The following is a 16,853-nucleotide window of genomic DNA, read 5'->3' on the forward strand; positions in this document are numbered from 1 at the left end:
TGTTTATATTAATTATTTTACTTCAACAGAAATAAAATTGAAACTAACATTTAAGATCTTTATCTTAAAATTCATTTAGTTATAAATAAAACAAGAAATGGGCTATTTAACTTGTATAGTGCCACACAACTTTTCCAGTCTTACTCTCTTCTCCTAATAATACCTATATACTAATACTAGCTAAAAAAATAAGTCTTACTTGCTGTTTCCCACTGATACTTCGAGACTTGTGTCCTCTGTACATGTTATGGCTTTAAGGAATGCTTTTCCACTCATTGCACCTACTGAGCTCATAAGTACTCATTTTTTAAGGCAAAACTTAATGCTATATTCTTCTGAAGGCTTCTCTTTCCCCTAAGTAGAGGTAATCCTGTGAACTCTGATAGCACTTTGTGTCCAAAACAATACATATATTTTAAGCACTTTTTTATTGAGTCATAAACTCCTAAAGAGGGAGGATGATATTTTATTTATCACTGTATGTTCCACAGTGTCTTATATTATTTGCTAACAAATACTTGAATACTTTATTAAAACACTTCATAAAAATCTTGATGCTTCAAATTAGAATAACTTTATCAATAGGGAGCATCCATCTTCTGTTGCCTTTTATTACCATTGAGGACCAATATGCATATTTTTCTTCTAAAACAAAGTATTTAGAAGAAAAAGATAATCAGATAATCTAAGATAATCAGACTTTTAAAGCTGAAAGAATCTTCAGTGGTAATCTCTTCTAAGCCCCTAATTTTACAGTAAGAAAACTGTCACTGATACTTCCTTTTTCAACTCACATTAATGTCTTCTTGTTGTTTCTTGAGTTCTAGGGCCATATCACTTGTTTCTTGTGCTAGTGCTTTGTTTTCCAGTGAAAGCCTGTTGCAGCTTGCAGTTAGTTCAGTTTTCTTCAGCCTATTTTTTAAAAAAAAAAAAATCATATCAAAATATTTACACATAAAATTATGTAATATAGAATTTTATCCAAAATAATCTTAGGGGAAAGAAAGGAATGGCTGGGGCTACAAATGAAACAAGACTGGCTTTTAGTAAAGAATTTTTGAGGCTGAGTGATAGGTATATGGGCTTCCTAAGTGATGCTAGTGGTAAAGAACCCGCCCGTCAGTGTAGGAGACGTAAGAGACATGGGTTTGATCGAGATCCCTTAAAGGAGGGCATGGCACCCCACTCCAGTATTCTTGCCTGGAGAATCCCATGGATAGAGGAGCCTGGCAGGCTACAGTCCATAACGGTCGCAGAGTCAGACACAACTGAGGTGACTTAGCAAGCACACACACATGCATGCACGGTAAGTATGTGCTGGTTCATTACATTATTCCCTCTTTTAACAATGTATGTATTTGAAATTTTTCTATAATAAGTTTTTTGAGATGTCATATATTTCCTAGCATATTTCCCATAATGCTTCCCCCTTCATCTTTCCACAAATTTTGAAAAGCATATTATTTTTTACATATAATATTTTCTTTCTAGCAGGCTGTCTCTTAGAAACTATTTCAAATTTCTGATGATTTAAGTATTACATGAGACATTAATGATTTAATTAAATATTACTAAACTCATTTAAATTAATATTAATGTTTTCATTAAAATAAATAAAATTTATGCATATGCACAACACTTAAACTGCTCTTACAAGGTCTTAAATATTCTGCATCAGAAAAGAGATTACTGCTGTTACTAGTTCCAGCCAGGATCAATTTTAAATGAGGGAAGGGAAGTGTGTGGCTCATGGAATGACTTCAGAAGCACCTATATCTCCTACTTACTAACGCTGGAAACTCATCAAAGTGTTTTAATTAAAAAATGAAAAGTTGAAAGAGCAAATATACCAAGGATAACACAAATTTATATTAATCAGTTAATTCATTAAAAAGAACTTTGGTTTAATAGATGAATTTTACCCAGAGCCCCTACAAAAGTACTGTTGAAAAGGTACCAGAAGCTGGGAATGGAAGCTGAAAGAGAAGTGACAAGATGCTGAGTAAATTATTTATTTCTTATTTTTATCTAGAGCTGAAAAGCAACCAGAACACAAAAATTATGCTCTCCACTAGACTGCCTCCTTGAATTTAGTTCTTCCTAAGTGACAACATAACAATTATTTCCTCCTATTTTCTCTAGGAATTAAATTTAGTAAGTAGGTGAAGCAACTAAATATTATATGCTTGGACAATATAAGAAATGAACTTATATTTCTGTCATTTCATCAATTCAAACCTACAAAGTAATTTAGTAAAACCACCAAAAAAACTACAGCTAGAACTACAAATGATTATTTTTATAAGAAACTAAATAATCTCCAAAAAAAAATCACTCTTCTAATATAGTTCTCAAGTTTGTGATATACTCTTCTTACGTCAATAATACGTAGTTTCTTTAACAATGAAATTGATAAATTATTTTGATCTTTAATCAGAAATAAAATGAAACTTTAAGCCTATTCAAAAAAGCATTATACATAGTTTACTAATTTAGTATTAACTATAGTGAAAAGTAGTTAATATTTTATAATACTACAGAAAGTTTAGGAATTGAACACAAAAACTACTTTATAGATAGAAAACATACTTCTCATTTTCAAGCTCAGTTTTCAGCTCTTTAACCTGATTTGAATAATGCTGTTCACTTGTTGCAATGGCAGTTAACTGTATTTCCAAATCATGTACTTTTTTCTGGAAAATAAACACATATTATCACAGCAAATGCTTTTACAATTTTCTCACTTAAGAAGTATGGTCACTCTATGTAAGCAAGTTATATACTTGGTAAAGTTATATACCAAGTTATATACTTGGTAAAAAAAATATGCCAAAATTTCTAAATTTAAATTGATTTAATGCCATTTAGTGAGCATTAAATTTAATACAGTGTATTAATCTAATACAATGAGCAATGACAAATGCAGTACTAAAAGTAAATTTCATTTTCATATTCTGAAGCTCAACCAGTAAAATTATACTTACATATTATAAAATACTGTTGTCTGTTTTATACTATCAAGTAATCAATTTCAACTAAAATATCACATTATTAAGAAAAAAATATATTAGTTAATGAAATCAGGCAATATCAGAAAAGTAAGCTACTCTTATTATGCTAGAAAGACAATTACAATGTTAATACTGTAATAGACGGAAAACACTTCTTAAAAATAAAAGACATTCTAAAACTATAACATGAGAACTATAAACTAAGAACTTAATAAATACTAAGATTAAAAGTATCAATTAATTTTAAACTAAGAGGTTAATAAAAGCTAAAATTAAAAGTATCAAGTAATAAATACTTACAAGGCATCAAGAAATGTATTGTTATAAGCCATGCTTATATTATTGATATCTTAAACGCTGACATTTCTCTGCCTCATTATAATATGGAGGTTCTCTGTTTTAAATCAATTGTTAGCACAATAAATACAGCAGAAACACATGTTCAAGAGGAATTTTGTGAAGCAATCCTGTGCAAATCTAACAGCCATATAATCTACAATGTAAATTTGAACCCTTCTAACAAAACCCTTGAAAGAAAAAAAAAGTATCCTTTTTAAACAAACCTCTCTAGTTTGGAGAAGCCCAGTTAGTTCTTGTTCTGCTCCTTTTAATTCTTCAGCAATCTTCTCAAATTGCTTCTTCTCATCTAAAACCTTTTGGTTTTCTGCCTATTTTAAGAACATTAACAAATCATGATAACCAAAGCACATACACATTCAAAATAATCAAACTTCTCAAATATAGTTGTGAAGAGAATTATGACTTTCTCTTTGGTTAAAATTTTTTAAAAAGAGTAAACAAGTCATTAAGTAAATTCCAAAACTAAATATGATGACAGAGGGTTTAATGGACAGAGTCCTGTAAATTTTTGTTTAAAAAGACTCAGACAGAAAGACAGGGGGCAGAGAAGTAGTCAAACGTAGAATGCATCTCTCCTCAAAGATGCATCAGGAATACCTCTTCAGATGCAGAAGACCTTGCAATGTACCAGCTGAAACTGGCAGGAGTCCATGACCACCGGAACCATGTAAAAATGTAAAAATCAACAGGATGAAGGAAGAAAAGGGAAAAAGAGGAGAGTGAGCAGGACCAGACCTGCACCCACAGAGTGGGGGGGTGAAACAGGGGTGAGGACCTCACACAGGGGCAATTGAGGCTGTTGGAGAGTGAAGCAGCTGATCTGTGATAGTCTGAAAGGAGTGAGAACCACACAAACAATCCATGCTGCAGCCTTACATAGCCCAGACAAGAATGCAAGTCCAACCAGAATGTATGGTGGCTGGGAGCTGGAGCCTATGATAAGAGAGCAATCCCAGGGTGAGGACTGCTGTTGACTGTGGGGAGATGGCCCAAAGGGACAGGAGGGAGGAGATCAGAGTGTGGAATACCTTTGGAGCAAAACCAGGAAGCAGGAGCAAACCTCTGATGGCAGAGGGTGAAGCCATCACTGTAGCCTCTCTCCCCACATGCAAGTGCCAGCACCTGACCATTAGAGAAAGAGCCCAGAGAGGGTGGCCCTTTGAGTGCCTGATATGTCAAACAATAGACAAGGACCAGCCAGGGAGGCCCTTTGAAAGTCCACCTGCCAAAGGTTAGAAAAAGATTCTATTAATAATAGTACTATATCTCCTGAACCTTGGCTGCTGGCATCCCTAGCCACATGGCATCATGAAGGTCCCCACGCTCCAAGCAAGTTTGATCCTTACTAGAGGCAAAGCAGCCAGAGACAAAAAAAATATCCTAAAATGCTGTATCACCTCTGCCCATAGTCACCATCTTCCCTGCACACCTGGCACCGCCAGGGTCCCTGCAATCCAAGTAGCTGTGCCATCTCCATGCTTGATCCCCACTGGGGCAGAGATACCATAGGCTAGAAAAAACCCTAATAGTGTCATATCTCCTGTGCCTGTAGTGACCAGATTTCCCTGCATACCTGGCATCACCAGGGTCCCTGTAATCCAAACAGCTGCACCACCTACACACCCAGTCCACACTAGCACAGAATCAAATCCTCCAGTGCACCCTCAGGAGCAAATTCTTGTGGATGACCCATATGCAGTGGTAGGGATAAAACCACAATTGAGCTCCAGGAATGGAATGGCTAAAGAAAGAATCAAAAACCTTTCTACCAGCTATACAAGCAGCAGATCAAATCCATACAATCAATTCGGTAGACTCTGTGACAATGAGTGTTCCCACAAAAGAAAATGCCCTAGCTCTGGCAGCTGTGGACATTGGAGGCAAGAACATGCAGGAGTAGGGCCAGATAAGAGACTGAGTCGTCCCCACAGCAGGTCCACAGACCAGTCCCTCCCCTAGTATTGGAGGTGGAAGTGGACTGTGACTCACAGTGGGGAAAAAGGCGCTGACAGCTGAGACCCGAGAAAAACATTTATTATTATTCTTGTATTTTGATTTCTTCTGTAGTTGCTTCTGGATTTTTTTCGTTTTTTCCCTCTGTTGCTGTGGTTGTTGTTTTTATTATTATTACCCCTATTTAAGCGTTTGAGAACTTTTTTTAATCATACTTTTTATTTCCTTTATATACTTCTACCTCTGTGTTGGCTCTGAGCAGTTGTCTGGTTGCTTCTGGAGGAAGTTGTTTGTTTTTCTTATTTTTCTTTTCCTGTAGCTATTCTTAAATATATATAAACATTTTTATATACTTCTATTTAACTTTTTTTTCTTTTTTTTTTTTCATTCTTTTTTTCCACCATGTTTGTTACTTTGCTTTGCTTTCTTTGCTTTATTCCTCAGTTGGCACTTTGCTTTGCACTTGTTTTCTGTTTTAGTTAGTTTTGTTTCTAATTGGTTATTATTACTTTTGGTTTCCCTTGCTAGCCAGGCCACTCTCTTGTATCTTGTTTTCTTTGGACTGTTTTGGTTTTGTTTGTGTGTATATGTGTGTGGGGGTGTATGTTACTTTTTATCGTTACTATTTATCTGGTATTACATTTACCATTTGTCTGGAGTTCATTTTTTGTTTCTTGCTTTTCCTGTTTTTGTGTGCTTGTTTTAATCTCATTCATTACCATAACAACAGCTTGTGGGATCTTCCTTCCTCAGTCAGAAACTGGGCCTGACTCTCTGGGCTGGGAGCAATGAGTACAGGACACTGGATTGCCAGAGAACTCCTCACCCCAAGGAGTATTATTAATTAGTGAGAACTTCCACCAAGGCCTTCACCTGTATCCAAGACCTGGCACCACCCAACTACCAGCAGTACCTAGCACAGAATACCTTACCCAAGTAACAAGCAAGACAAGATCACAAATCAATCACCAGCAGACAGGCTTCCCAAAGAAACTCCAAAACACCACCTCACACAGCCTTACCCGTAAGAGGGAAAAAAAACTCACTTTTTCCACCATAATGCAGGCACAAGTCCCTACCAACACAAAACCTACACAAACCACTGGGCCAAAGTCATCTACTGAGGACAGAAACTAAAAATAAGAGGAACTACAACTCTGTAGCCTGGGGAAAGGAGACTTCAAACACAGTTAGTCAGATAAAATGAAAAGACAGAGAAGTATTATGCAAATGAAGGAACAAGGTAAAAACCAACAAAATCAAATAAATGAAGATAAATAGGCACACTAACTGAAAAAGAATTCAGGGTAATGATAGTAAAGATGATCCAAAATCTCAAAATTAGAATGGAAAAAATGCAAGAATCACTTAACACACTTAAAAAGGACCTACAGGAAATAAAGAGTAAACAAACAGTGACAAACAACACAATTACTGACGTTAAAAATACTCTAGAAGAAAGCAATAGCAGAAAAACAGGAAGAAGATAATAGTGGACATGACTGCTGGAGAGCAAAATAAAGATAAAAGAGTCAAAAGAACTGAGGATAGTCTCAGAGACCTCTGGGACAATACTAAATGCACCAATATTTGAATTATAGGTGTTCCAGAAGAAGAAGAGAAAAAGAAAGGGTCTGAGAAAATTTTTGAAGAGATTATAGTTGAAAACTTCCCTAACATGGGAAAGGAAATAGTGAATCAAATCCAAGAAGCACAGGAAGTCCCTTACAGGAGAAACACACCAAGATACATATTAAACTAATAATAATTAAACACAAGAAAAAATATTAAAAGCAGCTAAGTGTTAGAAAACGCCGCGGGAAGAAAGAGCCACCTCTAAGGACCAGTGGTGAAGGCCTTTATTGGGCGGTCGCTCTCGGGCAGAACTCCCGGGGAGGGGCGGGTGAGTGAGGAGACAAAGGGAGTCTGCGAGGAAGGAGAGGTGGGGAGAGGTTTTATATCAAGGCCAGGCGTCCAGGTCAGGTCCTTCTATATAAGGAAGAAAGCGCGGGCTACAGCGGCGGTGGGTGTCCAAGGGCTCTGTGTCCGTTCCTGGTAGTACCAGGCTGCAGGGGGGGGGGGGGTCGGTCCCCGGAAGTTTAGCCAGCCTCCGGAACCTGTCTGCGGCACTTTTTCAGGGCAGGACTCAACACACCCGACCTTTCACAAAGGAAAAGCAATGGAGTAATATACAAGGCAAACCATATATAGTTAACAGCCAGTCTTTCAGCAGAAACTCTACATGTCAGAAGGGAATGACAGGATATATTTAAAGTAATGAAAGAGAAAAATTTACAACCAAGATTACTCTACCCATCAAGGATCTCGTTCAAAATTGATACAGAAATCAAAAGCTTTATAGACATGCAAAAGTTAAGAGGATTTAGCACCACCAAACCAGCTGTAAAATAAATGCTTTAGCGTAGGGACCTCCATAGGCAGGAAACACAAGACAAAAAACAAACCCAAAACAATTCAGAAAATGCCAATAGGAATATATATGTGTATATATATATCAGTGAGTCCTTTAAACACAAATGGATTAAACGATCCAACCAAAAGACACAGACTGGATGGATGGATACAAAAATGAGACCCATATATATACTATCTACAAGCAAACCACTTCAGACCTAGAGACGCATACAGATTGAAAATGAGAGGATGGAAAAAGATATTCCATGAAAATGGAAATCAAAAGAAAGGTGGAATACCAATTCTCATATCAAATAAAATAGACTTTAAAATAAAGAATATTACAAGAGATAAGGAAGGAGACTACATATTGATCAAGGGATCAATCCAAGAAGGAAACACAGCAATAGTAAATATTTATGTACCCAACACAGTAGCACTGAAGAATTAATGCGTTTGAACTGTGGTGTTGGAGAAGAATCTTGAGAGTCCCTTGGACTGCAAGGAGATCAAACCAGTCCATCCTAAAGGAGATCAGTCCTGGGTGTTCATTGGAAGGATTGATGCTGAAGCTGAAACTCCAATACTTTGGCCACCTCATGCAAAGAGTTGACTCATTGGAAAAGATCCTGATGCTGGGAGGGATTGGGGGCAGGAGGAGAAGTGGACGACAGAGGATGAGATGGCTGGATGGCATCACCGACTCGATGGACATGAGTTTGAGTAAACTCAGGGAGTTGGTAATGAACAGGAAGGCCTGGTGTGCTGTGATTCATGCAGTGGCAAAGAGTCAGACACGACTGAGTGACTGAACTGAACTAGTTTGGTCATTACTTTTCTTCCAAGAAGTAAGTGTCTTTTAATTTCATGGCTGCAGTCACCATCTACAGTGATTTTGGAGCCCAGAAAAATAAAGTCAGCCACTGTTTCTATTGTTTCCCCATCTATTTACCATGAAGTGGTGGGACTGAATGTCATGATCTTAGCTTTCTGAATGTTGAATTTCAAGCCAGCTTTTTTACTCTCTTCTTTCACTTCATCAAGAGGCTCTTTAGTTCCTCTTCCCTTTCTACCACAAGGATAGTGTCATCTGTACATGTGAAATGAAGTCGCTCAGTCATGTTTGACTCTTGGCGACCCCATGAACTGTAGCCTACCAGGATCCTCAGTCCATGGGATTTTCCAGGCAAGAATATTGGAGTGGGTTGCCATTTCCTTCTCTAGAGGATCTTCCCGACCCAGGGATCGAATCCGAGTCTTCCGCACTGTAGGCAGACACACATATCTGCACATAGATGGGCCTAACTGATATCTACAGGACATTCTATCCAAATGCAGCAGAATACACTTTCTTCTCAAGTGCACATGGAACATTACCCAGGATAGATCACATCATGTGTCACAAATCAAGCCTCAATAAAATTAAGAAAAATGAAATTGTATCTGGCATCTTTTCTGACCACAAAGCTATGAGATTACATATTAATGGGAAAAAAATGGAAAAAACACATACGTGGAGGCTAAACAATATGCTTCTAAATAACCAAAAGGTCACTGAAGAAATCAAAGAGGAAGTCAATATCTAGAAACAAATGAAATGAAAACACAACAAACCAAAACTTATGAGAAGCAGCAAAAAGCAGTTCCAAGAGGGAAGTTATAAAAGCCTACCACAAGAAATGAGTAAAACATTAAATAACCTAACCTTACACCTAAAGCAACCAGAAAAAGAACAAAACTCCAAAGTTAGTAGAAAGAAAGAAATCATAAAGATCAGAGCAAAAATAAAAGTAAAAGAAGTGAAGAAAACAATAGCAGAAATCAATAAAACAAAAAGCTGATTCTTTGAGAAGACAAATAAAATTGACAGACTCCTCAAGGAAAAAAGTGAGAAATCCATGGCAAACATTATTTTCAAAGGTGAAAAACTGAAAACATTTTCTCTAACATCAAGAATAAAACAAGGGTGCCCACCCTCGCCACTATAATTCAACATACTTTTGGAAGTCCCAGCCATGGAAATCAGAGAAGAAATAAAAGGAATCCCAGCCAAAAAAAGAAGTAAAACACTGCTTGCAGAAAATATGTTACTATACATAGAAAACCCTAAAGATATCACCAGAAAAATACTAAAGCTAATCAATGAATTTAGTAAAGTCACAGGATACAAAATCAATACACAGAAATTTCTTGCATTCCTATACACTAACAATGAAAAATCAACAGAGAAATTAAGGAATCAATCCCACTCACCACTGCAACAAAAAGAGTGAAATACCTAGGAATAAGCCTATTTCAGGAGACAAAGGACCTGTATGTAGAATTATAAATCACTGATGAAAGAAATCAAAGACCACACAAACTAATGGAGAGATCTATCATGCTCCTGGATTCCAAGAACCAATATTTTGAAAATAACTATACTATCCAAAGCAGTCTACAGAGTCAATGCAATCTCTATCAAATTACCAATGGCATTTTTTACAGAACTAAAACAAAAAAGTTCACAATTCATGTGTGTGTGTGTGTGTGTGTGTTAGTCGTTCAGTCACGTCCAACTCTTTGAAATCCCATAGACTGTAGCCCACCAGGGTCCTCTGTCCATGGAAATCTTCAAGCAAGAATAATGGAGTGTGTTGTCATCTCCTTCTCCAGGAGATCTTCCCAATCCAGGGATCGAACCCAGGTCTCCTGCATTACAGGCCAATTCTTTACCATCTGAGCCACCAGGGAACCCAAATAGCCAAAGCAGTCTTGAGAAAGAAGAATGGAGCTGGAGGAATAATCCTTCCTGACATCAGACTATACTACAAAACTACAATCATCAAAACAGCACGGTAGTGGCACTAAAACAAAAATCAATGGAACAAGATAGAAAACCCAGAGGTAAACCCATGCACCAATGGACACCTTATCTTTGGCAATGGGGAGGCAATAAAATACAATGGAGATAAAACAGCCTCTTTAATAAGTGGTGCTAAGAAAAATGGACAGATATGTGTAAAAGAATGAAATTAGAACACTTCCTAACACCAAACACAAAAATAAACTCAAAATGGATTAAAGACCTAAATGTAAGGCCTGAAACTAGAAAATTCTTAGCAAAAAATATAGGCAGAACATTCTTTGACATAAGTTGCAGCAAGATCCTCTCTGACCAACCTCCTAGAGTAATGGAAATAAAGACAAATAAATGTGACCTAATTAAATTTTAAAGCTTTTTCACCACAAAGGAAAGTATAAACAAGCTGAAAAGATGGCCCTCACAATGGGAGAGAATAGTTGCAAATGAAAGAACTGACAAAACACTAATATTTAAAATATACAAGCAGCTCAGGAAGCTCAATATCAGAAAAACATACAACCCAATGAGGAAAAAAATGGGCGGAAAACTTAAACATTCATTTCTCCAAAGAAGATATTCAGATGTCCAATAAACACATGAAAAGATATTCAATACTGGTCATTGTTAGAGAAAAGCAAATCAAAACCACAATGAGGTGTCACCACACAGCAGTCAGAATGGTCATCATCATCAAATTCTAAAAACAATAAATGCTACAGAGGATGTGGAGAAAAGGGAACACTTTTACAGTGTTGGTGGAAATGTAAATTGATATAGCCACTATGAAGAACAGTATGAAGATTCCTTAAAAACCTAGGAATAAAAAAAAAAAAAAACAAAAAAAAAAACAAAAACCTAGGAATATAACTATTAATACCACATGACCCAGCAATCCCACTACTGGGCAGATATTCTCATATAATCATAATTCAGAAAGACACATGTACCCCCATGTTCATTGCAGCACTATTTACAATAGCCAGGACATGGAAGCAACCTAGATGTCCATTGACAGAAGTATAAAGAAATTGTGGTATATATACAATAGAATATTACTCAGTCATAAAAAGGAATGAATTTCATTCAGTTGAACTGAGACGGATGAATCTACAGCCTTTATACAGAGTGAAGTAAGTCAGAAAGAGAAAAATAAATATTAACACATATATATGGAATCTAGAAAATGGTACTGATGAACCTATTTGTAGGGCAGCAACAGAGACATAGACACAGAGAATGAACTTGTGGACACATCAGAAGAAGGAGACCATGGGACAAATTGAGAGAGTAACACTGAAATATATACATGACTGTGTGTAAAACAGGTAGCTAGTAGGAAGTTGCTGTATAATACAGGGAGCTCAGCCCAGTGATTTTTGACAACATAGAGAGGTTGGAGAAGGAAATGGCAACCCACTCCAGTATTCTTGCCTGGAGAATCCCATGGACAGAAGAGTCTGGCGGGCTACAGTTCCCAGGGTCGCAGAGAGTCGGACACAACTGAGCAACTTCACTTCACTTCAGGGAGGTGGAACGGGAAGGGCAGGAGGGAGATTTAAGAGGGAGGGGATATATGTATATTTATGGCTGATTCACACTGTTGTATGACAGAGACCAACACAAAATTATAAAGCAATTATCCTCCAATTTAAAATACTTTAAAAAAAGAAAAGCTTTTTAGATTGAAAGTATTATTATTATTATGACCATACCATCCAATGCAATCTACAGATTTAATACAATGCCTATCAAAATACCCATTACATTTTTTACAGAACTAGAACAAGTAATCCTAGAATATATAGAGAGCCACAAAAGACCATGAGTTGCCAAGCAATCCTGGGCAGAGCGGGGGAAAGAACAAAGCTGGAGGTACAATCCTCAATGAGTTCAGATGATATTACAAAGCTAAGTAATCAAAACAGTATGGTACTGGCACAAAACTAGACACACAGATGAATGAAACAAAACAGGGAGCTCAGAAATAAATCCACACACCTATTGTCAATTAATCTATAATAAAGGGGTCAAGAATGTACGATAGAGAAAAGGCAGTCTCTTTGGTGCTGGGAAAACTGGACAACTACATGTGAAATAATGAAGTTAGAAACATTCTCTAACACCATATATAAAAATAATGCAAAATGGATTAAAACCTAAATGTAAGACTAGAAACCATAAAATTCCTAGAGGAAAACATAGGCAGGATACTTTTTGACATAAATAATAAGCAATATTTTCTTGGATCAGCCCCTAAGGCAAAAAAAGCAAAAATAAATAGATGAAATCCAAGTAAACGTAAAAGCTTTTGCACAGGAAAAGAAACCATCTAGTAAACAAAAAGACAACCTACAAAATAGAAGAAAATATTTGCAAATGATAGACTGACAAGAAGTTAACATTCAAAAGATACAAACAGCTCATAGAACTCAATATTAAAAGTACCAGTCAAATCAAAAAATGGACAGAAGACCTGTATAATCATTTTTCCAAAGAAGACATCCAAATGGCTAACAGGCACATGAAAAAATATTCAATATATCTAATTGGTAGGGAAATGCAAATCAAAAACACAACTAAATATTACCTCACAACTATGAGAATAGCTATCATCAAAGTCCACAAATAACAAATGTTGGAAAGGATGTGGAGAAAAGAGAACCCTGGTACACTGTTGGTAGGAATAAATTGATGCAGCCACTATGGAATACAGTATGGAGGTTCCTTTAAAAACTATAAGTTACCAAATGTTGAAGCAATTCCACTCCAGACACATATCCAAAAAAACTAAAACACAAACTCAAAATGATATAGGAACTCCAATGTTTACAGCCACCCTATTTATATCAGCCAAGATAAGGAAACTCAGAAGCAACCCAAGTGCCCATCAATAGATGGTTGGATTAAGAGATGTCTACACACATACACACTACTCAGCCATAAAAGAGAATGAAATACTGCCATCTGCAGCAATATGAATGGACCTTAGTAAAAAAGTCAGAGAGAGAACTACAAATATCATATGACTTATATGTGGCATCTAAAAAATAATACAAACGAATGTATATACAAGACAGAAACATATAAACATAGAAAGCAAACTTATGGTTACCATAGGGGAGAAGGAAGCAGGAGAGACAAATTAGGGGTAAAAGGTTAACAAATACAAGCTACTACAAATAAAACAAATAATCAACAGGATATACTGTATAGCACATGGAATTATATTCAATATCTTATAATAACCTACAATGGAATATAATCTGAAAAAACCTAAATCACTTTGCTGTACACCTCAAAGTAGCACAATTTGTAAAATCAACTATACTTCAACAACAACAAAAAAGAAAGCTCTGATAGGTTTTACAAAAATAAACCTGTTTAACTTTGTAAAAAACAAACAAAAAAATTTTTTTAATGTCAATAAGAACATACCTAATAATAATCACTTTAAGTGAAATGGACTAAGGAACTAAATTCTCACAACAAAAGACAAAGAGTATCTGAGTGAACATAAAAAAAGATATATATACACACACATATTTTATATATATATATATACACATATATATATATATACACACAAACACACACACACACACACAGAGCTCCTATAAGATATAAGAGACTCACCTCAGCTCTAAAGACACAGACTAAAAGTGAGGGGATGGAAAAAAGTATTCCATGCAAATTTAAATCAAAATAAGCCAGGGTAACAACACTTATATCAAAGACTCTTACAAAAGACAAAGGACATTACATGATAACCAAGGGATTAATCAAAAAGATGATGTAATAATTACAAATATATATGCACCCAACATAGAAGTATCTAAATACATAGTGCAAATTCATAGACATAGAGGGGGCAGTTGACAGTAACACAATAACATGGAACATTAACACCCAATTTACATCAATAGACAGATTATCCAGACAGAAAACCAATGGCCTTAAATGACACATTTGACCAAATGAACTTAACATATTTATAAAGAACATCCCATCCAAAATCAGTAGAATATACTTTCTTTTAAAGTATATATGGAACATTTTTCAAGACAGACCACATGCCAGGCCACAAAAATATCAGTAAATTTAAGAAAATTCAATTCATATCAAGCATCTTTTCTGACCACACTATGAGTCCAGAAATCAACTACAAAGAAAAAAATTACAAGGGAAAAAAATCCTCAAACATGTGGAGACTAAACAATAAGCTACCAAACAACTAATGGATCACTGAAGAAAATAGAAAATACATGGTAACAAATAAAAATGAAAAAACAACAATCCAAAATCAAAGAGATGCAGCAAACTCAGTTCTAAGATGGAGGTTTATTGTGATACAAGTCTACCACTCAGGAAACAACAAAAAAATCTCAAATAACCTAACCGACACTCAAAGGAAGCAGAAAAGTCACTAAAAGAAAGAAAATCATAAAAAATCAAGAACTAAATTTTTAAAGAGAGACTAAAACAACAATAGAAAAGATCAACAAAACCACGAGCTGGTTATGTGAAAAGATAAGATTAAACTGATAAACTTTAGGAGGTTCATCAAGAGAAAAAGAGGGCCCAAATAAACAAAATCAGAAACAAAAAAGAAATACAACCAATACCACAGAAATACAAAAGATCATGAAAGATTACTATGAATAATTAAATGCCAATTAAATGGATATCCTAGAAGAAAATGACAAATTCCTTAAAAATGCACAATTTTCTAAACATGAACCAGGTAGACATAGAAAATATAAACCAACAAATTACCAGTAATGAAATTGAATTATTAATTTTAAAATTTTCCAACAAACAAAAGTCTAGGACTAGATGGCTTCATAAACGAATTCTACCAAACATTTAAAGGGAAATTAAACCTGCCCTTCTCAAACAAGTCCAAAAAACTGCAGAGAGAGGAACGCTTCCAAACTAATTCTGCCAGGCCAGTATTACCCTATTTGCAAAACCAGACAAAGATGTCATAAAAACAGAAGATTAAACGCCAATATCATTGATGAAATTAGATACAAAAATCCTCAGCAAATATTATCAAACCAAATCTATGTAGTTAAAGCTATGGTTTTTCCAGTAGTCACATATGGATGTGAGAGCTGGACCACAAAGAAGGCTGAGCACCAAAGAATTGATGTTTTTGAACAGTGGTGTTGGAGAAGACTCTTGAGAGTCCCTTGGACTGCAAGGAGATCAAAACAGTCAATCCTAAAGGAAATCAATCCTGAATACTCATTGGAAGGACTGATGCTGAAGCTGAAGCTCCAATACTTTGGCCACCTGAAGGGAAGAGCCGAGTCCTTAGAAAAGACCCTAATGTTGGGAAAGACTGAAGGCAGGAGGAGAAGGGAATGACAGAGGATGAGATGGTTGAATGGTATCATTGACTCAACGGACATGAGTTTGAACAAGATCCAGGAGATGGTGAAGGACAGGGAAGCCTGGCATTCTACAGTCCATAGGGACACAAAGAGTCGGACACAACTGAGCAACTGAACAAAAGCAAAGTTCGATAATACATTAAAAGGATCACACACCATGATCAAGTGGGATTTATCCCAGAGATACAAGGATGGCTCAATATCTGCAAATCAATGTGATATGCCACATTAACCAGTTGAAGAATAAGAATCATATGATCATCTCAATAGATGCAGAAAAAGTTTTTGATAAAATTCAATATCCATTTGTGCTAAAAATTCTCCAGAAAGTGAGTATAGAGGGAACATACCTCAGCATAACAGACCATATATAACAAGCCCACAGCTAACATCATGCTCAATGGTCAAAAGCTAAAAGTATTGATTTTGAGACCAGCAATAAGACAAGGATGCCCACTATCACCACTTCTATCTAACATAGAATTGAAAATCCTAGCCACATCTATCATAAAAGAAGAAGGAATAAAAGGAATCCAAATTACAAAGGAAGAAATAAAATTGTCACTGCAGATAACATGATACTATAAACAGGAAATCCTAAAAAAAACCGCCAAAAACTTACTAGAACTCAAAGATTTTAGTAAAGTTGGAGGTACAAAATTAATACACAGAAATCTGTTACATTTTTATGGACTAACAACAAACTATCAGAAGGAAAAAATAAGAAAACAACCCCATTTACAGTCACATCAAAGAGAATAAAATACCTAGGAGAAACTGTAAGAAGAAAAAAATCTGTACTTGAAAAACTATAAGTCACTAATGAAAGAAATTGAAACCAACCAAAAAAAAAGATAAAAAGATACACTATGT

The 16,853-nt window shown here is 35.8% G+C and overlaps 1 protein-coding gene across 2 annotated transcripts in view; it reads right to left on the reverse strand.

Moving 5' to 3' along the window:
- The window catches only part of SYCP1 (synaptonemal complex protein 1), a 135,665-nt gene that overhangs the window by 64,509 nt on the left and 54,303 nt on the right, over positions 1-16,853 (reverse strand). For both annotated transcript variants that reach the window (XM_065927227.1, XM_065927220.1), the window contains exons 16-18: positions 3,575-3,679; positions 2,590-2,693; positions 795-912 (exon numbers count right to left, since the gene is read on the reverse strand). In XM_065927227.1, coding sequence (XP_065783299.1) covers positions 795-912; positions 2,590-2,693; positions 3,575-3,679 — 327 coding nt within the window. The remainder of the gene's footprint in view (positions 1-794; positions 913-2,589; positions 2,694-3,574; positions 3,680-16,853) is intronic.

The sequence above is a fragment of the Muntiacus reevesi genome, chromosome 1, assembly GCF_963930625.1.
Source record: "Muntiacus reevesi chromosome 1, mMunRee1.1, whole genome shotgun sequence".
Classification (NCBI taxonomy): Eukaryota; Metazoa; Chordata; class Mammalia; order Artiodactyla; family Cervidae; genus Muntiacus; species Muntiacus reevesi.